This window comes from Pundamilia nyererei, unplaced genomic scaffold (assembly GCF_000239375.1).
Source record: "Pundamilia nyererei isolate P.nyererei 1_Seehausen unplaced genomic scaffold, PunNye1.0 scaffold00049, whole genome shotgun sequence".
NCBI lineage: Eukaryota > Metazoa > Chordata > Actinopteri > Cichliformes > Cichlidae > Pundamilia > Pundamilia nyererei.
The window spans coordinates 998,661-1,014,802 of record NW_005187450.1 but is presented as its reverse complement, the minus strand read 5'-3'; the positions used below and the strand labels follow the sequence as shown (position 1 = coordinate 1,014,802).

The window sequence follows — 16,142 nt, the reverse complement described above, 5'->3', positions numbered from 1 at the left end:
GAGGATATGGTAACCAACTGTACATCAGTATGGCAGGCAAGTCATAAAAAACTAATGTGCAGAAATGTGTTAGCAGAACTTATTCAAGAGTGAGCTGACAATTAAGACCTGACAGTTACTGTCTTCTTTCTTCACTGCAGACTCACTGCTTTGATTTGTATCCGTGTGCATAGCTAATCTAAGATTACAACCTGTATCACAGAAAGAATTACGAGCAATGTATAATGAGACACCCTGCAGGGAAAGAGACCTCCACACATTAACCATGACATAGATGTAATTTTTTAAAGAATCAAGTGTTAAACAAGCTTTATTCTATTTCATTTATCAAGAAGAATAAGATTTTAGCAAGTGGATGGACTCTTTTTCTTCTTCAAGTCTATAAACTATTCCTGCAGTTTTTCCTGCATCCATAATACTTGATAATGTCACAAAGCTTTTCTGTAATTTGGTGCGAAAAGAAGAATTCTTGTTAAGGAACAGATGCAGCAGCATTAAACGCCCTCTCTCACCTGCGTAGCGTAGAGGAGCATCTTTGTCCAGTGCAATCAGAGGAGGGTCCAGAAGAACTTTGTCGTCATTTTCTGTTACGATCCCATGGTACGTTGTCTCAATCCATGGTTTGTGCTTATTAACTGTCAGAGGGAGAGCGAGAGAGAAAATGTAAGAGTATGTAAAAAGTAAAAACACTAAATATCTGTCCACAATCGAGCTGGCAACTTGTTTTTCCTCTCACCAATGCTGAATAACAAACTGACACTGTGTGTGTGTGATCTCATTGCTGGCCTGACTTTTCTTTCCCCTCACCAGTGAAGCTTAAATACATTTTTAATGAGGTTTTGGATGCTTTTAATGGTATTTTTAGAAACGACATTAGAAGCAACACAAAACAAGAAAAGATCACATACAACAGCAACTGGCAACAATGAGCCCTGAAGGAATGAGAACATGCATTGTTTATAGAAGGAAGGAGCAGGTCCAACACTGATGTGCCGCCAAGCATGTGTATCAATACTGGCACATTTTTCAGACAGCATCAGCGAGGAAAAATTAATCTCACAAGCTTCAATTAAAAATAAAAGAATTTTTGGTTCAGGATTTAAAGGGTTGAAACTGATGACAAATGCATAGGAATATCAATAATATCAATATTCATCACTAATAAAAACCCTGTATTGAACATCCTTCTATAGCTTCAGTTTTAAGATGTACAAGTTACAAAGCATGATCCACAGTTCACATGAGTTAATTTGTCCTGACAGTAGATTCAGGGGTGATAAAGACTTTCAGGCCAGTTTTTGGAGCGGCAGTCGAGCCGTTTACATCACTGCGTGCTCATCGGCCTGAGACGAAGCCCAGCTGCAGACGGGACTCGGCTGTAGCTGGCGGCTGCAGTAAAAAGCTGCAGTGAGTGACATATTTGGGATGGTGCAGAACATGGCGCTGATGCGGGGAGATACAGCTCTCTTACAGCCAATATGCGAGCACTTCAGAATGCGAGGGAGGGCGGTATTCCTGTGCTACTGATCTGCAAAGGTGACGCTGACGCTGGCTGACAGCACGCCGTGGGGGACAGATACGGTCGAAAAGGTAACCAGACGAGGCACAACAACACATAAATACGTCCAAATCGCTCTGACGCTGGATTCACTGCATTTTGGAATTGTAGCTTTAGTTCAGGCATAATATCACATTAAGAAAATATTATATAAGAGCTCTACTTTTTATACTGTGATGACACAAACAAACAGAGCTTGCCGAAATCCGTTCAGACACGCTGCCTCTACCCCGACCAACCGCAGTTCTTATTCAGATGGTAAATTTGAATAGAAACAATCTAATCCCTGCTAACAATGAAGCGCTGCAATAGCCTAAACAATCAATGGCAGGAAATCATTGATCACAGCATAATTAGGAGGCTCACAAATAGGAAACATTTCCAGTTATATAACAGGTAGGATTGAGAGTGATCTCTTTTAATAATCAATAAGATGAGAAAAACTCCCAGTGTTAATACAGGCACTTTTGGGGGTTTTATTGATAAGAATGCTACAGCTGTTAAAGCACACGTGAAGTGACCTCAGGCTGCTGTTGGATGTAAATAAGCCTTTTCTGTAACATTCAATTTTCTAAGATGAGACAAAAAGCAATAGGGCAGATACAGACTTTCCACAAACAAGTTAAACATCAATTACCTGCTTCATGAGCTTTTTCCACTTTTAATCACAACACTGCAGGGAAACATTGCAGTGCTGAACTGCTTAAATAATAGCCTCTAAAAGCCTGGTTTGCTATTAAAAGGACCATTTTGAGAGTGTCAGACACAAACTGGATTTAAAGAAAAGACAGTGGGAGGGTCCATTATCAATGCTTTGTATCTGTCCACACACACTTTGGCATTTTTCACACAATATAAAAACTTTGGCATAACATCAAACTGTAATTATAATCAAACACTCTTTGCACAGTACTAAACATAATTGGCAGTTACTCAAATACGCTTATAGCTCAGCATGATAATTATTTCATGAGCCATATTCTCCTTTAATCACCTTGTTTAAAAGCTCAAAATTACATTTTTACATTTCTGGTTGTTTCTGGTTGTTTTTCCTACCTGACTTTTTACAGTTACATAGCAATTGCAATATGGCATGCAGTGAAATTACTTTACTAATAGGAAGGTGCCTGATGTTCTCCAAGAGAGTCTGGGCTACAATTACATTATGAGCTTTAAATAGTAACCACAGATGTAAACAGAAAACCCACACAAGCATAAACGCACAATGTAAATGTTTTCAGATGACATTTGGTGACAGCCTGCCAAATCCAATTTCAGTGAAGCAAATGAATTGCATTTGTGTCATTGCATAATTAAGTGTAATTCTCAGTTATTGCACAATCAATGGAAATTAATTACAAGCTACTTGCACGGGATTTGTACGACACACGCATCACCAAGCATTAGCAGTATTACCCAGAAATTAGTTAGATAGCCTTACAGCGAAGGAATTTGGCACAATCTACCAAGCAAGGATTTTCAATCATGACTTACAACAATTATTCACTTTATACAGGCTGTGACATTAAATAATCATTATGAAACAGTTGATAACCCGTTAAAAGTGTGTCTGATCCGTACAATATGTAATAACCTCAAGTCTAGTCTTAGCAAGGACAGAAATACTGCACAGCTATGACAACAAACTGAGTTTAAACGTCACTATGTTAACTCAAATTGAGTCTTTAACAATATAAAAAACATTTTATTTGACACAACTTTACACCAGTGCCTTAATTGAAGGCGCTGCTTTGCCTGCCAGTAATTTTTGATTTGATCGAGCCTAACGAATAGTCTTTGCATCTCGTGACCCTGAAGTGAAGTGGATATCTTCAGACAGATTGCCAGAACAGACCAGTACTACAATAATCAGCTCTAGCTTCTTCAGACTCACACTTACTGTGAGCTAGGTCACATGATCACATTTGTTCACGAGTCCTTTATGGCCTTCAGGACTAATACTAAATGGCAAGAGGTCATGCAGTATCCTCCAAGACTCTGAAATGTTTTGTATAAACCTGCAATCTTGCCTGTATTTGTATAGCACTTTACATATCCAGTCATCCACCCATTCACACACTGGTGATGACAAGCTACATTGTAGCCACAGTTGCCCTGGGGCGCACTGACAGAGGCAAGGCCGGGCCACACTGGCGCCACCGGGCCACACTGGCGCCACCGGGCCACACTGGCGCCACCGGGCCCTCTGACCACCACTAGTAGGCAACGGGTGAAGTGTCTTGCCCAAGGACACAACGACTGAGACTGTCCAAGCAGGGGCTCGAACCGGCAACCTTCCGATTACAAGGCGAACTCTCAACTCTTGAGCCACGATCGCCCATGAGATGAACCAAACAGGACATCTCTCAGATAGAATAGCAATGAATTGCACTAGTTAAGAGTTATTTGCCCCAATATATTAAACACAATGCCCATTTACTTATCAATGCTAGGTGACAGATACCATTTTTCTACTGGCAACTATTGATCCAGTTGGAGATATATTCACAGAGGTGTATGTGTTTTGTGCATCAGAAGTTCGTGAGGGTGATCTCTGCCTATAATGCTTACTAGGACTAGAAAACCTTGGAAAAAACCTGGTAGCTAGTCTAATGGTGGTCAACCCACATCTTTACTGATATATAATGAGGTTTTAAAATTCAACACTGAGGATACAGAGGACGTCCCCGAATTCCTTCTTTTACAGAGCAAAGACGGCAATCAGTGAAAAAAGGATGTGCAGAATGGAGCCCAACCCCAAATGATAGCTTCAATGAGCCATTTAAATTATTTATAGCTGTACAGGCTTTTATTCTCAAGAAGACAACCCACTGAGACAGCAAAAATGCCAAGTGGAATGCCTCCATTCCCCTCAAGAAAAAAAAAAGGAAATAAAAAAAGGTAGATGAAGAAAAAACTCTCAGACAGACAGGTGTATAGCACGGAACATCTTGCCATGTGACAACTCTACTTCTTTTGGGCAACCTTGAGTCCTGAGATTCCTAAAGATGTTATGTTGATCCGTTTCACCTGCCCTAATCAAAAAGGTTTTGCTGCCAACAATCTAGGGTGCCAGACACCACAGGACACCTCAAGACGTCCTGTGTGAATACTCTAACTGGCTGGAGTTACTCACAGATATTGTAGCTTATAAATGTGTTTGTCTAATTGTGCAAACCTATTGTGCTATAAGTTTGAGTTTGAAGCATGCTTTTTGTATAACACAAAACTAAAAATAATTAATAGTGATGTATACGCCTGCGAGAAAATGTTAACATGTCTGAGAAAACAGATGGCACACCTTTGACAGATTACCGCTACCGTACTGCTGTCAAAAAACACAGCCCAAATCAAACAGACACTTCCCAGGAAATCAAATCTAAAACATTATTTTTATTTAAAGTGGGAAATCTCACATGGATTGCATGAAATTGCCAACAAAGCCTTTTTGACAAGATCGCTTCATCAAGCCTGCAGTGAGTAGTGACAACATTTGACACAGAGGAACATGAGCAAATCTGAATAATTTACTTACTTAATAATAATATACTGATTATAAGGGGAGAAGATGTGTTTTAAGGGATGGACTGGCTGCTTAAAAAAAAAAAAGAAAAAAGAAAAACGGGGGTAGACTTTGGGATGAGATTAGAAGTAAGGCCTTTGAAACAAGGCAGCCTGTTAAAGGCCTGCTGCTGCAGCACTGAGGATTTTCAACCTGGACGAGTGCCATTTCTTTAATTTAACTTAATCAGGAAATGAATCCATCTAATGCAGTGCATAGGCCCAACCAGCACAATTATAACCTGCAGACTCAAGTCTTCATACAAATCAAAGCATATAATTCAGCAGAAAGCTGATACCTTCTTGTGAGTGATTAACATTAAACTGATAAACTGGCCTTACTGTGTCTTGTGTTAGCAAAAAACAAATAAAATAAATCTGATTTCTTTACACTAGTTATATTAACCACCAACTAATCTTAATTGTATTTTTTAATGCCAAAAATGACCATGTTAAAAATGATAAGCAGCTAATCCTAAAATTTGTTAAACTGAATTTTTATTTGATCATCAAAAATCACTGAAAATTAATCAGAATAGTTTTTCACATGTGAAAGAGCAGAAAAGAAAACTGGAGGCCGAAATTGGAGACAGAGAAAGAAAAAGCACTTAAAGAACCGTAATCATAAATATATTCTATGATACCAAAAGTAGTGGATATGCTGCACCTCTCTCCCAAAGAGCCCCTCAGTAATTTTATATTACATTTACAATTGTTTTGCTGCACTGCCGCAAGTGCAAAGAGGAGGTCCACCACAGTTTTAACTGTGTAGTGATATATCTACTCAATACTGTCATATAAATGTAACCAAGTATACGTGAATTATGATGTGATTTTTCTTGAAGTGCTCCAGTGGAACACACCAGAAATCACGATTGTGCCGCCACTCTGATTTTAGCCGTACATAAACCTGTAATGTCAAACTATCAAACTGAAAAAACCCCCAAAAACCTCCCCATAATTTTAAGCAAAGTCAACAAACTTCAAGCATTTACTGGCTGGTGATTCTATACATGAAGTTTTTACGTCCTGGTCATAAAATAACTGCCCGCAGGAGCTGCCAAGATGCTCTCTGAGTTAAAAGGCTCAAAAGAAGTCACAGCAACAAGGAACAAAGTAGTTTCGCGTTAAATCCATTTTTAACGGGATGCAAAATAAAGCTCTTAAAAAAAAAAAAAAAAAAATATCTGGCCCCATTATCACTGCGACAGACTGAAAAGAAACACGCTCATTTTTAAGATGCCTAGAGAAATAAACAGTAGGGATGGTGCATCATTAACCACATTTAGCGTGTCATTTAAATTCTGTGGTGCAGACTTATCAGGTAAAAGGTGAACAGAAAAGGAAAGCCATTTTTAACCACTGCACACACATGCATATATTTAAAGATTAAGAGAAAAATGGACTAGTTATTCACCATCCTATTTTTAACACAAGCAAGTCTTTGTACTCAGTATAAATGTTATATGCAGAGCTGGGCCATAAATACACAGACATTTGAAACCAATCTTGGCCTTTTGCGTTGTAATAAAGTCTTTTCAGGCAGCATTATCCCCCCGCCAATAACCATGAATACAAATAAGTTCACAAAACACAGAAAGATAGACACGGGAAAAATGAAAATGTACAAGAAGCCTCTGAGGGATGAATGTGTCAGAAGCTGGAGACAAACACACATATCGAGATATTATTACTAAATGTGCACAGATGGTGGGCCACTGGATGCACTTCCAGGCCGGCAACCACACAGCGCCATGCAATCCTGTTACACAGCAAATAAGGCCAATGTCATTTAATCCTATAATGGGATGCGTCTATTTCATTCAATGACAAGGTCGTGCAACGAGCGAGATATAAAGACATCAAAGAAACCTGGAGAAAACAAATTCCTGCCAAATTCTGATCGTGTACATGTAGAGGTCGGCATGGAGCTACTTTCATCGGGCTCCCTTATTCACAAGGGTGAGGGGGGGCACGACAACAGGTAGAGTCACATGTTTGATTTGGCAGATTTTTGAGCCAGATGCCCTTCTTGATGCAATTCCAAAGGGACTTGTGTCTCTTCCCAGGATTGAAACCAGCATCTTTCAATTCTTAGATGATTTGTAAACCAATATACTATTTGTACAGAGGTGACCATGATACCACGACAAGACTAAAGCCTAGATTATACCCAGTTGTGGATATGGACAAGTACACATGGAGACCCGACAGCCGGGTAGCCATTCCTACACTTCTTTGAAGTCTGCTGCTTGGGCGCAAGCATAAGTGGTTTATTGTAATGTAAATTATCTGTTCACTGGTCCCTCCAGATCCACACCGTTTGATGCTGAAATTTACATCATAGGAACCAAAGCAGATCCTAGTGGACGCTGAAAGCATAGAATGGCACCAGTATGCCCTCCACGTTGGCCACTTTGCGTAACGCCACATCTTTATCACACAGTCAGTTCTATTTATGTCCGCCATTAAAGCGCAGGTAGCTGCCACAGTATTCTCCTGAACGATAAGTGTCGCCACCCAGACAATACTGCCACACCAGTGCTGATATAACGGATGGACATGGTTTTCAGCGTGCGCTACCATGAGACAGGGTTAAGCTGTGAGCATAAAAGATGCTCAAATGACAGGAAGAACTGCAGAGATCGAGAACATTTTGGAGAGCAAAGTTGAAACACAGCTGACTGATGACACAGATGGACCAGGATCAAGTACTCGATTTGTCTGTGTGCGCCAAGCTGTGCTGTGGCATGCCTTCGACTAATCAGCTCTGCGTCTCTGCCACCTGCACTGAGCTCTCATGAAGCAGAGGGGCATTTGAGGACTTGAAATGAAGATTTGTGTTTTCCTTGTCATGTGTTTTCCTTTTCAGCATATTAGGTTTCAATTTTCATATATACTAAATCACGATTGGCAAGTGCTGCAGCTAGATAGAGATCAAATCTGCTCAAAAGAAATAAAGTAAACAACAGAAAACCTCAAATCTGTGGTGGAGTTGCACTGGGTTACATGCTGTCCATTCACTTGGACACAAAGACAAAGTCCCGACTATGGTTGCCTTGCTCTTTTATAGAAGCCTAACCTATACAGTTTGGCCTATTAACCGTGATGAAATACTTCCTGCGAGAACATTAGAGTCACAATAGGTGCTGGTAATCCTGAGATTCAATAGGCAGCCTTTACACTCGTTCTCCATCTATGCCAGGACTGTGAATCCTCCTCCCCAACACCAACACTCTGTGGCAGCAACTCTGAGCCCACAACATATTTCCCCTAAGGGAAACACAACGATAAAAATCTTAATCTCAAACCACTTGCCAAAAGTTTTCACTTCATTGTATAATCCTCCCTAACAGTACAGATTAAACCAAACACAATAAGAACACGGCTCACTCGTCCTTACTCTAGAAGAACCAGAGAAAAATGCCACAGCTGTCCAGATTGTAGCTGCATGATAGCAGCAGATGATCAGTCTGTAATTATCAGATCAAGCCTCGTAATGCCTGGGAACCTCCGAGGACCTGTTGTGTAATGATGATGCTGCAGTCACACGTGAGGCCTGTGACATTCAGTGGAGGTCTGCTTCGTCGATTTTATATTTGACAGGCCGGCAGCCTGCAAGTCTTGAAATCTTGTTTGATTACATGCAAATGCAGAGCTATGGCTGGTCACACCAGAGCAACACTTACCCTTTGTGCAGCAACAATTAGAGCATTCATTCATGCCTATCACATACATCCAAGTATATGGAAATTTTATTTATGATATAACACACACACACACACACACACACACACAGTGAATAATCAGCCTCATTCCACTGATTGATTAACCAGACAGAAATATAATGAACTTAGTAGAAAAATTGGCCAATCAAGGGAATACAAGTGGCTGAATGGTCTACAAGCAGCGCGTGCAGAGTGTGTTGTCTGAGACTAAATAAAGCCTGTTGTTGCCAGGTTGATCACATTTGTCCCATTAGCTGCAGGAGTAGCTGCACTGAGAAAAGAAGGAGGGAGTGTGTGCACTGAGGCGATAGTCAGACCTTATGGGTTTTTCATGGAGAGTCTAGAAACTTAAATAAACATTATTCTAACAAAAGAATATGCTGAATGGCCCAGCTATATCCCCTGCCTCAGCATATGCATTTTAACTATGTAAAAGTATTCAATAATTTTGTGCTAGCCAGAAGAAAAGTTTGCCTCATAGACAGCTGTGTCTTCGTTGCAAATTAGATGACAACTTCAGGGATTTAAGGCAGCACAGTAAAACCGAAGCTGTGGCCAAACAGCTTAAGGTATGTGATGCTTGCAAATGTGAGCCAAGGAATGACTTGATTTAGTCCATTTTTGTGGATCAGAAATAATCAAAGAATAATCTGCTCACGGTGTGAAAAAGCAGGCACACTTCTCTGTTTGCCTTGCCTTAAAAGCTCTGGAGCTTGTTGACGTAAGCTACTTCCATCACAGACTGTGGACTGTTCACAGAACCCCGAAGACCCTTAAACGCAGCCCAGACTTCAGGCCCCCTTCACTCCTTAAACACTCGGCTCACACAGGAGAGCCTCTCAGTTTCCCTGCCAGGCAACAACATTTGTTTGTCCTCCGTGCAGTCACAACCGCCCAACAAAGTGAACACACCCCGGACGACACAGCGGTCCTCTGAAGCGGGGGTGGGGAGCTGCGGGGCCTTGAACGCAACTCAATCACCTCTCTGTGCGAGCTGCACAAAAGGGGCCAGTGAGAGTGAAAACACAAGAGAAAAACAGACGAAACTACCCAGATGCTCGGGTGTAGCCGACCTGCGGCAGGTGATGTGCTCTCTGGTTACCTGCTTCTCAGGGAAACCAAATCTTAATGAGAACACGCCTAAATGTGAATAGCTGAGCGGGTTAATATCTTCGCCCGGCAGCAATGGTAGGAGGTAACAGCCAGATAAGCTGCTGGACTCAGTTAAACCCTGTTCGCTCTGGTTTTTATTACACTTTTATAGAAATAACACAATAGGATAATCATCACTGGCTATTACTTTACGGCATTCTATGCATTCGGTTTCACTTTTGACATTTTTATGAGGAAAGGGGATATTTTTATTACATTCTCTGCAGACCTGGATAGTTTATTGCAGTGTTAGTTTCAAATGCAGAAAGAGATATGAAAAAAAAAAAGATTTAAGGCAGATTTAAGCGGGGAAATTAATGAAAAAGCACTTTCTCACGTTGTTATTTTTATATCTCACGCAAAAGTTAACAACCACAGGCTGACTTGACTCCAGACTCCTTTCTTGGTGGCCGACACAACTTCCCAGTATTCTGGCCGGCTTAATATTCACAACTGAATGACCCATTCTTGACAGTTCACTGACTCCTTTCAGCTCCTGAAGGCACCAATGAGAGGAAAGTCATCACAGACACAAATTGAGTCCAGTATTGTCGTGGCCTAAGTGGCAAACTACCAAATGGAAATGCTTAGCACTCTCGGGGGATTAACTCATACACACATTCTTCAGGGGCTTGAGGCGCCAGTCCATGAACAGTGACCGCACTGTGACGTGATCAGTCGAGATCCCGACCCCCCCCCCCAACATCTAGCCAATAAAAGCCCTTTGTTCCTCTGAGAAATCTCTGAATAAATACTGAAAAATGTTAAGAGGTAACGAGTGTGACTGGAGCTTCCCTTCAGGGCAAGCAAACTGTTATTCAGGCCAAAAGAGGGCAACTTTTTTTGTAATGTTTCTTGTGAGTCTCCACAGAAGAAACATTCAATATTAAATCCAGCTTGGACATGATGTTCGTTGATCTCAGTGAATACATTTTTAATGAAATCTGGTGTAGGCCATGACCCAGACGACTAGGTTTAATTATATCACCCTGTAGCCATTCACAATAAAATGTGTGACCCTTAAATTCTGTGCCAAGAAGAACAAAGTACCGTTTTCTTTCTTTCTTTTTTTCCAGGATCGTCACATTGTACCCATTTATATCCAAGATATATCCTCTGGTTTCCTCCCACAGTCCAAAGACATGTTTGTTACTTTAAATGCTGATTCTAAATTGGCTGTAGGAATGCCACAAACTGCTAACCGACCTGACCAGGGTGCACCCAACTTCTTGCCCACTAGCCGTGTTAAATGTGCAAAATTTCTTCAATCTGATTAAAATTCATATTAGAGCTTCACTCTTAACATGGATCCTACATGAGGCTAGCCGATGAAGAGCATACACATGAACCATTTGAGCAAAAAACAAAACAAAAAGGAATTTTCGCATGCACACAATTGTCTAACTTTCCAGAAATAGTCGAAGTAGTAATGGCTCTGATTTCCAATAAAAGGTTTGTCAGATACAGACCAGTTTTGTTTCGCTCCGTCTCTACCACTAGCTTCAACAAAGGCAGGATTCTTCTAATTGGTGGGTTTGCATGAAGCATTTTAATCATTGAGGCTTTTAATCCTTGCAAACATGGCTACCTTTACCTAAATACCTGAACTCGATAAGCAGAAAACTTCCAATGTGTGGTGGGCATGATGTATTTAAAACTAACTACCTTTACACAATCTAAATATGTAATCAGTTTTTCATGGCATGCACCCAAAACATTTTCGCAGCGAGTGGTGCACCAGTATAACAAAGAAACATTAAGCGCGCAAAGTTTCTGAAAACAAGGCAGTAATTGCACTGAAAGCATCCACCTTCCTGTAGCCCTGTGGAGCTGTTCACACCTAGTTCAAACATGCTTTTCTGATGAAAGGATTAATGGGTGAATGGGAAATTAAGAATAAATGACAGAGCGAGTCACAATCAGGTTTGTATTTTTGTTATTCAAACAGTTTAAAGAAAAAAAGGGATATGCGTTTCATATTTTTATCATGTTTCAGGAAAGCTACGTGTGTTCCCCCCTCCTGTGAGTTCTTTCTAGATGCTTCCTTCTTCAACAACTTAAAATAATGTTAAAGCAACCCATCTTTTATGCAACACACGTATCAGCTAATTAAGTGAGAGCTCAGTTTTAATTTCAGCGCTACATCACACTTTTGGATCTTAAGCTGCTGCCATGCCGTCTAACTAATATCACTGTATGCTGAGACCATGATAACGCCTCAATGAGCAACTCTGAGACTCAACTGCCTACAATACATCACAATATTTGCATAATTAAAGACAAAAAACAAAGCAAAAAGCAAGAGTGATGCATTAACTCACTGCAGTGTGGTCTGTGCATATTTATTATAATTTGCATTCAGTTTCAAGAATGTGTGAAATTAAATGTGCGATTTGTCTTTTTTCCCCCTTAAATTTCTTTTTCACTGCAGCCTCGGTTCAGTTTACCATCAATCATTTGATAAGCACCACGAGGAGGAGTCATAAAGCGGTGACTCTACTAAGACAAACTATCAGGGGAAACTGCTTAGAGCCGCTGCTGCACGTTTTATTAAAAGATCGACATTTTCACCCGATAATTGCATCTCGAGAGCAAACAGCGAGATATGACTTTATCAATATTTTGTCCCAATCCCATACTTACTGGCATACTTTCTAAGGAAAAACACAAGTCTCTGGACTGACTCTGAATAGCAGGAACCACAGTGGTTCTCGAGCTGCATGGAAGAGGCAAACAATGCAGTCATTGTCAGCTGTGTGCATCCACATAGTTTCTGCTTGCCATAACACGGCAAGATAACATACGTCAGCCGGATCGCTGCTAGTTTGAAGGCTTGAAATGGGCTCCATTGAGACAGTCGGCAGCATGTAGAAAATGTTAGAGTATATATTTCCTTCAAGGTCAGCAAAGTCACAAATGGCAATCATCCATCACTTGGTGTCTGGGATGCTCTGATCCCTGGAATGAGGGGCTTTTTATAAGCCTGGCAAGCAGTTTCAATCAGTGCAGCATTTTTGCAATGAAGCTTTTGTTTAACCATGAAAAAGCACGAGATAAGTGATTAGATTACAAATGAAATTCTTAGTAATTTGAGCAAAATGTTGACGTAATAACTGATTAATTGAGCTAATTACACCATTGAAGAATGTTTTAATGAGGTTGCCATAAGACACCTCAGAGCTGAGCTGTTAAATAGTCTATTTACATCGTTTTAACTGTAACTATTGATTGGTGGTGGGCTTCTTTGGGGGGGGGGGGGGGGAATCTCTGACTTGAAAAAGCCCCAGCAATGTGAGAAGGACACATATGTTAACTCTGCACCCCACAAAGCAGGGCATCCGATTTGTTCAACTACAATTGCTTAATTCAATGATGAATGAAGGAACTTCCCAACAAGCCGGCCTCTCTTTTGTCTGACCCTGTGTGCACAGAACAAACTCATGCATCCCAGCAGACCTAATGTTTTGACTCTGGAGCATGGGAGACACACAGCCGCTGCTCACAGTATACAGAAAACTAAATAAGTTACACGGGTAAGACCTCGGAAAAACAAGTGATGTGTCTGTTTGGCTCCTGACTTTAGTGGTACACACACCAGAATTTCCTCACCGGCAATCTGATGGATCATATGATCATAGGTGGAGCCAAAAAGATAGCGTTTCAACACATCCTTAACGTCTTACGGCCGTGTTCGGTCTGAGTTGTGGGTCAGAGTTTGCCAAATCACCTGTTTGTGCCAAGCTTTTCAGCTCAATCAGTTTCCATAGTGCTAATATTTGCTAACACCGAGAGAAGGGAACAAGAACCACTACCCAAGGACTGTCTGGTTTCTTCATGTGCTGTGAGATGGCTGGTAATGAGAAGGAAAAAAAGCAATGAAAACAAAGCTGTAGGGAAGAGTGCAAACAAACAAGCAAGTAATCTTTGGTTAATAAAAGATAAGCCAACATCAAGATGCCCAGTTCACAGGTATTGTCCGCTGATAAGCACAGGAAAGGCAGCAGGTGCACTTTGCACGCATGCATTCACGCACGCTCTTTAGTAGATCATTAAAAGGCAGCCACACTATCCAGGCCTAGGTGCTACAGGCCTTTTCTTTCTTTTGATAGATGGAAAAAGAAATGAAGTTACTGCTGTACAAGCGGTGCATTCCCAGCTGCTTAACCTGGAAACAAGAGAATTACGACTAGAATAATCCCCCCACCCCACCCTTTATTTGTGCAGACATTTTTTAAAATCTGTGTCTATTTCACCGCCTGTATTCTCATCACAATAACTGTCAAAGACAAAAGCACACCCTGGCTTCTGTAGCCCTGCCTGGGCATGCCGATATGGCCGGTGATTAAGTCGCACCTGCCTCTACACACCCTGAAACAGGAAGCTCACGCTAGGGAGTGCGCCGATTGGGAGTTCAACGATGAAACACGATGTGTAAATCACGCATCGACGGTGGTCAGATTGGAGCCACTGTAGAGCAGGAGAGGTGGACCGCCCTGCAGCAAATGCCCACCGGTGACGTTGCACAAGAAGAGGGCAGATGCACTTTCGGGTCTTGCATAGTTTCTGCACAAAAGTAGGCCCAGACCTACTGAGCGTGTGTGTGTTTTCCCCCCACTTTAAGCCCGTGATCACACGACATGAATTTTTTAAATCTACCGACGAAACAGGGACAGGGTGAAGAGGATCTGCAATGCGCAGCCAACCAAGCCACTCGATCCTGGTGCGAACACAACGTTGCCAAACCCCAAGTATTAAACCCACTAATGGAAAAATAAACCTGCGTGGTTTTAACAGCATGGCCATAAAACAGACACACACACACACAAAAAAACTGGGTGGGTTGGGGGTAAAGAAACATATCACCACTAGCCCTAATCCAGATGTACTCAAACGTATTTAAAAACAAGATTAGTACAGGGAGTGCCAGCCACGGGCAATATTACAAAGCATGCAGCGGCTGAAGCGGATTTTTAATCCTAATAATACAAAACACAAAGATAAAAAAAAAGGAGTACAAAGAAGTGACTAGATGCCAAAAATAGAATCGATGCGGATGACAGAAGGGGGTCATTCACAGCCTCGATATTATCTCATAAAGCGACACACTTCTTGCACTAAGGAGGCAATGTTAAGCAGGGCAGGGAATAAGTGCAGTTGGACCATAATGGCTAATTTCCCTCTGCTTCAGGCTGCACTGGACAAAGCATCGCGGGATGCACTTGTCCACCGGCGGGATACTTCGCCACATCCATCCGCTGCGGCTCCGGGGCTGGCAATCCCGGAGCAGGTTACTGGACACGCATCCCCCCTAAGGACCGCACAGCCCCTGTCTGCTAACCGCTCTTTGTAACCTTCAGCGTCCTGGAGCGACTGTGGCTTCAGACAGCCGCAACCAAACAATAAAATGAAATAAAAGACTGTCTGCCTCTGACACTCACGAGACACAACGGGATCTAAATCCCAGCTTGGTTACCTTTAGCTGCCTCCACCGCACATAATAGTCCGAGGACCAGTCCGACTGCGGATGCAAATTGCTTGTTCCCTCGGAACCGCATCCCGACTTCGAGTTCAACCGCGGCGAAGTTAAAAACAGCCGTCTTCTTCTTCCTCTTCCCTTCGTCAGTCAGGCGGAGTGTTTGTCTCACATGAAAAATTAAATCCAGGAGATGAGTGTGTCGGTTACCACGGTAGCTCTAAGATGGCCGTCGTCGTCGCCACCGCCGCTCTGCTATCCTCTTCAATCACCGCTTCTCTCGCAGTTTTGCAGCTCGAGGCGTTCAGGGACTGTCGGAAAGAATTCCCAGACCTGTCCGGATGTACCAAAATACACACAGTCCTAAATCTTACTCATGGGTGTGCGCCCGATGACACCGTTTGTGTATTAAGCAACCACCTAGTCACAGTGTAAATACAAAAAGGAGGCGTGTATTGAGATTGTTTCACCTAATGTAATGTTAAATGTATCAAAACAGACTCGTACGTATCAAATGTATCAAGGAAGCTGGGATTCCCGATATTAAACGAAGAAGGACAGCCTAAATAAAACTGTATTTAATTAACTTTATCGTATGAGAGCAAAATTCAATATTATCTATTAGGAAAACCGCATCTGTCACAGCATCTGTCTATTTTTTACATTTGGG

The 16,142-nt window shown here is 41.7% G+C and overlaps 1 protein-coding gene across 4 annotated transcripts in view; it reads right to left on the bottom strand.

The window, feature by feature from the left end:
• Positions 1-15,863, bottom strand: part of clstn1 (calsyntenin 1) — a 34,232-nt gene extending 18,369 nt beyond the window's left edge. For 2 of the 4 annotated variants that reach the window (XM_005732894.2, XM_005732896.1), the window contains exons 1-2: positions 15,473-15,863; positions 513-635 (exon numbers count right to left, since the gene is read on the bottom strand). In XM_005732894.2, the coding sequence (XP_005732951.1) occupies positions 513-635; positions 15,473-15,554 (205 nt within the window). In that variant the 5' untranslated portion in view covers positions 15,555-15,863. The remainder of the gene's footprint in view (positions 1-512; positions 636-15,472) is intronic. The other 2 variants (XM_005732895.2, XM_005732897.1) reach the window with 1 other exon arrangement.
• Between the last annotated feature and the right edge of the window lie 279 nt (positions 15,864-16,142).